General features: G+C 46.3%; 1 protein-coding gene across 1 annotated transcript in view; it reads left to right on the forward strand.

Annotated features, from left to right (window-relative positions):
* Positions 1-3,379, forward strand: part of LOC112548165 (forkhead box protein C1) — a 3,641-nt gene extending 262 nt beyond the window's left edge. Inside the window, exons 2-4 of the mRNA XM_025192828.1 lie at positions 1-120; positions 2,559-2,672; positions 3,348-3,379. Coding sequence (XP_025048613.1) covers positions 1-120; positions 2,559-2,643 — 205 coding nt within the window. The 3' untranslated portion in view covers positions 2,644-2,672; positions 3,348-3,379. The remainder of the gene's footprint in view (positions 121-2,558; positions 2,673-3,347) is intronic.
* Positions 3,380-8,077: the final 4,698 nt, after the last annotated feature.

Genomic DNA, 8,077 nt, shown 5'->3' on the forward strand with positions numbered 1-8,077 from the left:
GGGCGGTGGCGGCGGGTTGGGGGGGGGGGGGGGGGGGGGCAGCATGCGAAGGGGGGCTCCCCACTCGCCTAACTACCAAGGGTGCCTTGACGCTGGAAAGGTTGAGAACCACCAGTATAAGTAATGAAAGGAAAAACTCTTAGTTTGCATCTAATCTGTCTTCTCAGCTGGTACAGGATTATTGGCCCCAGCAGTATATTGTCCTGTCTCTGTTTTTTTTGTGTGCTTGGCATTGTTTTGCCTTCCTTGAGAGAGTAATAATTCAGGGTCTGAGAGACCTCATGGCCTTTTCCTGAAATCCATCTTGTAATTATTCATTAATTACCCCTTAGCATACTTTGTTCCCTTTCCAAATATTGCTGCATTTAAATTTCGCTGAGTGTTTCTGCACAGCCAGATATTGGGGTTACAACACTTCTGCAATAAGATACTAGGAGTCATGTGAAACTGCAAATGCTCAAGAACAGGAAGTTTTTCGATTGGGCAGAATGATATATGGACAAAAGGAAAATTGCAGGGTTTTTTTCTGCAATTACCTTTATGCGCTTAACTGTTTTGTTTTTTTGCTTGTTTGTATTATTCACATGAACCCATTTTTTATGGTTGGTTTCCTAATATTTTTCTTTTCTTTTCTTTCTTCATTTATTTTAATATCACGTTTCACTATACTTCCTGAATTGTCAAGGTCTTCTGTTGTCTTTGGATTTTGCACAGAGCAAAAAAATAGAGAAACTTTTTTGTGTATTTAAATGAAATGTGGTTTTTAAATCACAAAAACTTGGTAGGTGCTTTCATAGATGGAGATAATATCTGCAGTAACCATTCTAAAAATAAATAAATTGGTTTTATGTCTTAAAAACAGTACTCTGTGCAAGATTTTGTGCAACAGCTCTGAAACCTTGTAGTAATAGTGTAAAGCAGCAAGCAACACCCTGACTGTTAATACATGAGCTCCTGTGATTGAAAGGTGTACAATCTGAGGTTCAGACATTTCTTCCTTTTTTTTTAAGGCGGTACAAAATTTTGTACAGAAGTTCCTGAAAAGGAAATGCTTCCTTGTGAGGAAAGAGCAGATGCCTTCTCTGGAAAGATTAGGCATTTTAAAATTAAGCTGTTTTATGCAACCGATAGTTGTTTGTGGCACTCAGTACTGCTTGCTTGATATCCTTAAGGACAAGCTCTTAGTAGGATTTGAAATAAAGGTTAGGTATTTATATTAAACCAACTAATATATCATTAAGAGGGGATAATAAAGGATACTTAATTGAACAGATATAAAACCTATTGCTTAAGAATATACTGTATCCCAAGACTGAGGGGGGATTTGATAGCAGCCTTCAAGTACCTGAAGGCTATATCTGTTGGAGGCAGCAGCTTCACTGCTGTATGAAGGTGTTTTCTGTAGCCCAGACCATAATAGGAGTAAGACAATCTTTATAGGAAGTGTGTGTAGGAGGGGTGTAGAAGAGGAATTAGTGAGTGTAGAAGGGGAAGCGAGAGCAAGTTTGGCATTTGGGGACGGGGGTTGGAATATCCACAGTGATGCATGAGAGACCCGGAGAGGAGCAGTGTGAGGAAGCTGGAAAAGAGTGATAGTGTGAAGAAGTATGTGCCAGATAAAGCCTGGATTTGGTGGTGGGGACAAAGTAGAATTCACAAGAGAACATGTGAATGTTTGTGATGAGAAATGTAGAAATCCAGACTCAAGATGGAGTGGGAAAATGAAGAACTGGTAGGGAGCCAAGTGCAGATGAGGACCAATGGTGCATTATGGCAATGGGGCATATAGGTTCCTGGCTATGGGAGAGGGCCACGGGGAACAGAGAGGACCTGCTGTGAAGGAAAAGTTGTGGGGAATTGCAGAATGTCCCCAAAATAGAGAGGGTGGTGCCCAGATAGCTTGTTGGGTGGAGGGATAAGGAAGTCCCTGGCAGATAGAGTATGGTTAGCCTACATAATCTATGCAGTGGAGTTCTCAAATTACAAGGTTTCAAAAACTTTCAGCCTGTGTGGGTTTACCTTCTTTTGGACCCACTTCTGAATAAATAGTTTTATAGATTCCTATTTAGCAAAACAGTGCATTTGTCTTGGGCTCTACTAAACAGACTAACAATAAAGCCCAACTATCTGCCATCTTCTCTAGGGAGGTTACCCCTGGCAGAGAAAGTTAGCGCTTTACATTTACAGAAGCTGTTGGAAAGTGGCATCCATCTTAACTGAGGCCTTCCTGTGGCTGTAATTTCATTGGAAACAAAAGGAGGCAGTCAGCATTTTTTCTAGGTGCTGCTTTGTTTTCAGTTATTTCTCCATGAAGGAAGCTGAGTAGTTTTTCTAGGGCAGCAAACAAACTTGGGGAGGGGGGAAACTTGAAAAAACAAACAAATAGGGATGTTTAAGTGTAAAACCAGCCAAGTTGGTAAAGGTAGACTCACACTAAACTCTGTGATATGCTTGTGTCCCGTTTACACTAAAAGTTACAGATTTTTGGTCTTGCATATACGAGTATTAACATGGTGACTATATTGCTGGCTAACCAGAGAAATCTCTTTGCTTTGTAGCATCATTGAAAAAGGGGAGGAGAATTGTGGGCCTCTTATTGAGGCCCATAAGGAATGCATGAGAGCGCTGGGATTTAAAGTATAAGCAAGATGAATAATGGAACTCTGCGTGTGGTGAGTATAGATTTCAAAACTGTGCTTCCTGCTTGGTCTCTGTCTCTTCATTGACCCTAAGAACTCAGTCAGTGTCACTAGTAGGCCCGAACTAGCAGAACGCACTAACTGAAAAATGAGGCTAGAAGGGATTATGAGAAGACTTCTAGTTCAACCCAATCTGCTCAAGACCGGATCAGCCCTGCCTTAACATTTCATTGGCTGTGAAATTTGGCTGCCTTAAGAGGAAGGGAAAGCAGGTATCTATCTCTGCACAAGAGTGACTGATGTTGGCCTTGGATAGTCTCTGGTAGTCAAAGGCCATCAGGAGTTTGTGTCCTTTGTGAGCAATCCTAGAAGGCCAGAGCATGGTTTGATCCTTAATAAAAAGTTGTCCTGTAACAGAGGTGGATGTGAAGGCAGGTAGAAAATGGGGCTGAGAGGGTTTAAGATTAGTAAAAACAATAGTCCTGTTTTAAATATGGCTTTCCTTCCTATGTAATCTTTTATTGTGAGTCATGCTTGTGACGAAGGCAATACTTTGTGTTCTTGGAAATGCTGCCAAAATGAAACCCTGAAGTCAGTCACTAGAGCAACCTTTAATTTGGAAGTTTATTCAAGTACTGATAATGTCTTGTCTTGTAGAATTTTTCTCTCTCGAAGCTTTTTATTTATCTATTTATTTTACTCTCCTAGGTGACTTGCTGCGAGGTGACTGATTTTTTCCAGGGAATTGAAGGATATTAAGTTATTTCTGCAGGCTACTTCAAGGGACAACCTTAATGATGAGAGCTATATATCCCCCAAAACCCTAACAGTAAAGAAACTGCCTATGACCTTTCTGAATTGTATGTTATGAGATCTTGACCAGCTGGAACAGAGATATATTTTCTTCTTAATAAAGGATTTAAAAACGTTCATTCCTCTTGCATTTTTTAAAGCAAAAGACAAAGCCTTTTTAACTCAGACCAGTTTCTGTGACACTGCTGCTGCAGTTGGATCATGTGCTTCCTTTTCTTTTCCTACCAGTGCTGAAATGAGAATTGTGAGTTGCAATTATATTTAGTAGGGCTGTGTGAAGTTTTGGTTCCTGATTTTGATTTGGCCCAATTCAGTGGCCGAATCTCCAAATCCGAATCGAATCGGGCAACCCTTTAACTTCTTTGAATCGAATTGGAACCCTGCGAATTGATTTTGGAAAGATTCGGTGATTCGGACATAGACATAGCTTGAAATGTTTTTTCTACGTACCTCAAGGTACCTGGCGGCTCATAAATGCTGGGGTGCATGGAGCATCCCACAGGAGTGTGGGGGACTCCCCAGCATGTTCAGCAGCAGACCCAGAAGTGGACCAGAAACGCTTCCGGTCCACTGGGGGGCCCCACCAGCTCGGCAGTGCCTCCTGGGTCTGGGGGAGCACCTGGGATCCCCCTGTGGCAGATCACTGACCTGGAGGGGCCACAGGTGGGTCCTTCGGTGCTCTCCCCAGCGGACACAGAAGCAACATGGGGAATTTTCTTAATGAAAACCTTTAAATTATGTTTGTGCTCTGTGCTTCCTCATGCTTGTGCATAGCCACAATTCTCCTTCAGATCCCTTTTTGCATGGCTTTTAGAAGGAAGCTATGGAGTGTCAAACCACTAGCTCTTGTTGTGGATTCAATTTGAAATATTTCTTTAAAAAACCCCAAACAAACCAAACTTCAGAACCACTTCTTATTTTCTTCCCCTTGCCCCACCCCACACCCATTTCCAGTGTCTTGTCTGTGTATTCCACTTGTCATTTTTCCTCTTTTCCTGTTCCCTGTTCCACACCTCCCCTTACAGATTTCCTTGTACTACAAGGCTTGTCAAAATGGCACATTTGAAATCTGTGAGCTTGTCCTGATTTCTTTTGAGTAGTGTATATACGGGTATATATAGCAGCTCAAAATAGTCTTACTTTTGTGTATTGTGCGTTTGTAGGGGGGGTAGAAAGTGGGGTGTGCATGTGTGTTTGAGGGGCTGCCCACAGGCCAGGTCCCAGGAGCCAGCTGAAGGTGAGGAGGGTGTGCGTGCAGCAGAGCTTGCTTGGGTGGTGTACCCACCTGCAGCCGTCTGCACTGCTTGCATCCCCCCACCTACAGTGGCTCCCCCTCCCCCTCTTGTCCCTGCTGTACTGCTCTGGGCAGCAGGTAGTGTGGGGAAGCTGTGGGGGTGCGGGCTGGGCAGCAGATGCCCAGCCAGGTAGGGGGGAAGCTGCAGCCAGAAGGATTCTTCCCCAGTGTGAGGGACTCCAGCTGCAGGCTGCCTTTTACCCACTCTGTCCACCCAGTGCAATGAGCAGGCACCTGAGTAGGTGGAAGACGGCCAGGAGCTGCTGCTGAAATCCTGTGCACTGGGGCAGGAGCTGCCTGGCTGCAGCTTCCCTCTCTGGCTGGACATCTGCTGCCCAGCACATGTCCCCATGGCCACCATTGCTTCCCTGTACTACCTTGAGCAGTGCAGCTGGGGCAGGAGGAGAAGGAGCTGCAAGAGGGGTGGCAGAGCTGAGCAGTACCTGGGCAGCTGCTGGAGCAGCCCCACTGGTAAGCTGTGCATGCTGACCAGGACTGTGGGCATGGGCAGGAGGCTAGGAGCAGACTGATGCAACAGACGTTGCTGCCATTGGTTCTCTGCTTGGCATTGACCTTATCTTTGAGGAATGAAATTCAGACCAAATCAGGTCTGTTGTGAGCTCCAGGGTATTCACTAGCACTAATATGGGTTCTGTACTGATCACCTATGCATTAGTGCCAATATGGAGGTTATAGTAGTATAAGAGTGATGCTGTAGCCATGATGGTCCAGAAATTATGTAAGGCAAGAATTTCTTAGGATGGTATCTCTAACTGGACCAACTATGTAGTTGGAATAGAGTTAAACAAGCTTTCGAATGCAAGACCTTCCTCAGGTTTGATCACCGGGAGCCAGGCACAGCATAGTAAAGAACAGTGGGAGGAGGTGTAAGAAATTTACAGGGATAGCAGAGAGAGAATTCTAAGAAGAAAAAAGCTGACTGCTAGGAGGATCATTCTCACTTTCTGTGTGGAAAGAATTCAGGAGTTGGGTAAAACATAGTTTCATAGTTGGTAGGGTTGGAAGGGACCTGAGTAGATCATCAAGTCTGACCCCCTGCCATGGGCAGGAAAAAATGACCCTGGCAAGGTGTCTATCTAGCCTCCTTTTGAAGGCCCTCAGGGTAGGAGCAAGCATCACTTCCCTTGGAAGTTGGTTCCAGATCCTAGCTGCCCTAACTGTGAAGTAGTGCTTCCTGTTATCTAGCCTGAATCTACCATCAGTCAACTTATGGCTGTTATTCCTTGTTACTGCCAGTAGTGCTCGGGGGAACGGACTCTCCCATAGCCTGCTGGTCTCTCTTGGCCAAGTTTATAGATGGCCACCAGGTCCCCTCCCAGCCTTCTCTTGTGAAGGCTGAACAGGTTCAGGCCCCGTAGCCTGTCCTTGTAGGGCCTGCCCTGCTGACCCCTGATCATGCGAGTGGCCCTCCTCTGGACCCTCTCCACGTTGTCCACATCCCTCCTGAAGTGCGGCGCCCAGAACTGGACGCAGTACTCCAACTGCAGCCTGACCAATGTCGCATAGAGGGGGAGGATCACCTCCTTGGACCTGCTCATGATGCATCTGTGGATGCATGACAAGGTGCAATTATCCTTCCTGACTGCGTCCCCACATTGGCGGCCCATGTTCATCTTGGAGTCTACAATGACTCTGAGATCCTTTTCTGCCTCTGTGCTGACGAGAAGGGAGTTCCCCAGCCTGTTGGTCTGCTGCTGGTTCTTCCTCCCTAGGTGCAGTACCTGGCACTTGTCAGTATTGAATCCCATCTTATTCTCATCAGCCCACCCCTGTAACCTGTCCAGATCCAATTGCAGCCTGTCCCTCCCTTCTAGCGTGCCCACTTCTCCCCACATTTTAGTGTCATCTGTAAATTTGAACAAGGTGCTTTTCACCCACTTGTCTAAGTCACTGATGAAGATGTTGAACAGTGTGGGCCTGAGGACCGAGCCCTGGGGGACCCCACTGCCCACATCCCTCCAAGTTGAAAATGACCCGTCCACCACCACTCTCTGGGTGTGGCCCTCCAGCCAGTTTGCGACCCATATGACTCTGTAGATGTCAACACCACAGTCGCCTAATTTTTTAACGAGAATGGGGTGAGAGATGGTGTCGAAGGCCTTCCTAAAGTCCAGAGAGACTATGTCCACTGCGACACCTCTGTCCAAGGATTTTGTGACCTGGTCATAGAAGGCCACCAGGTTGGTCTGACAGGACCTGCCTCTAATGAACCCATGTTGGTTGCCCGTAAGCATAATCTATCCTGCTGGCCCCTCGCAGATGTGCACCTGGATAATTTTCTCCAAGAGCTTCCCCTGGACTGAGGTAAGACTAACAGGCCTATAATTTCCTGGGTCCTCCTTCCTCCCTTTTTTGAAAATGGGGACCACATTGGCCCTTTTCCAGTCCTCTGGCACCTTGCCAGAGTGCTCATAAACCAATAGCTAGATACATTATGTGCTATAAAATGGATCAATGTTTAGTTCAGGGTTGGCAACATTTTTCGGCAGTGTGTCAAAAACACTTGCAACCTCAACTTCTAAGATTTCATAGATTTCATAGACATTAGGGCTGGAAGGGACCTTGTAAGATTTTCAGGTTCAGCCTCCTGCCCAAGGGGCACGAAGTTAGCTAGGGTCAAAGGATCCTAGGAAGATAAGGGTCCAAATGTTTCTTGGAAGTGTCCAGAGTAGGTGCTTGCACCACGTCTGGGGGGGGGCTGTTCCAGGCCTTGAGGACTCAGACAGTAAAGAAGTTTTTCCTTGTGTCCAGCCTAAAACTGTCTTGCAGGAGTTTGTGACAGGTACCAGCCTTTTCAGTCGTGGGTCACCGGGTAAGAACAACAATGATGTCTCCTATCTGCTGGCAGGCAGACCAACAATGACTCTTACATATCTCTCTGGGCCTTTTAAACTGTGGGTGCAGACAGAAGTTGTTTTTTGCATGATCAGCTCTCGGAAAGCACTCTACAGCCATGCTGTGACACACATGCACGGCTGCAGAGTGCTTTTAAAGCGGCCAGTTGTGTAACAAATTAAGCCTCATTGAATAAGGGATCAGATTAAGGCTACTCCATTTTAGAGCGCCTTTGGGACCTTGTGTTCCCTAGGGCTAATTTGTGGCACGATTGGGGCTGGACTGATGCAGGCCAGCCCAGCCTAGCTCAGCCATGCTCCTGGGGCAGGAGGGGAGGGGGAGTGAGCTATGGGCTGGAGTTTGCCTGGTGTGACCTGAAGTGGAGGCAGGTAGATCAGAGCCCCCCAACCTCATGGCTCCCCCTCTCCTCCAGCCCAAGCCAGGCAAACCCCAGCTGGCTGCTTTCCCCACTCCT

The sequence above is a fragment of the Alligator sinensis genome, unplaced genomic scaffold (genome assembly GCF_000455745.1).
Source record: "Alligator sinensis unplaced genomic scaffold, ASM45574v1 scaffold1190_1, whole genome shotgun sequence".
NCBI lineage: Eukaryota > Metazoa > Chordata > Crocodylia > Alligatoridae > Alligator > Alligator sinensis.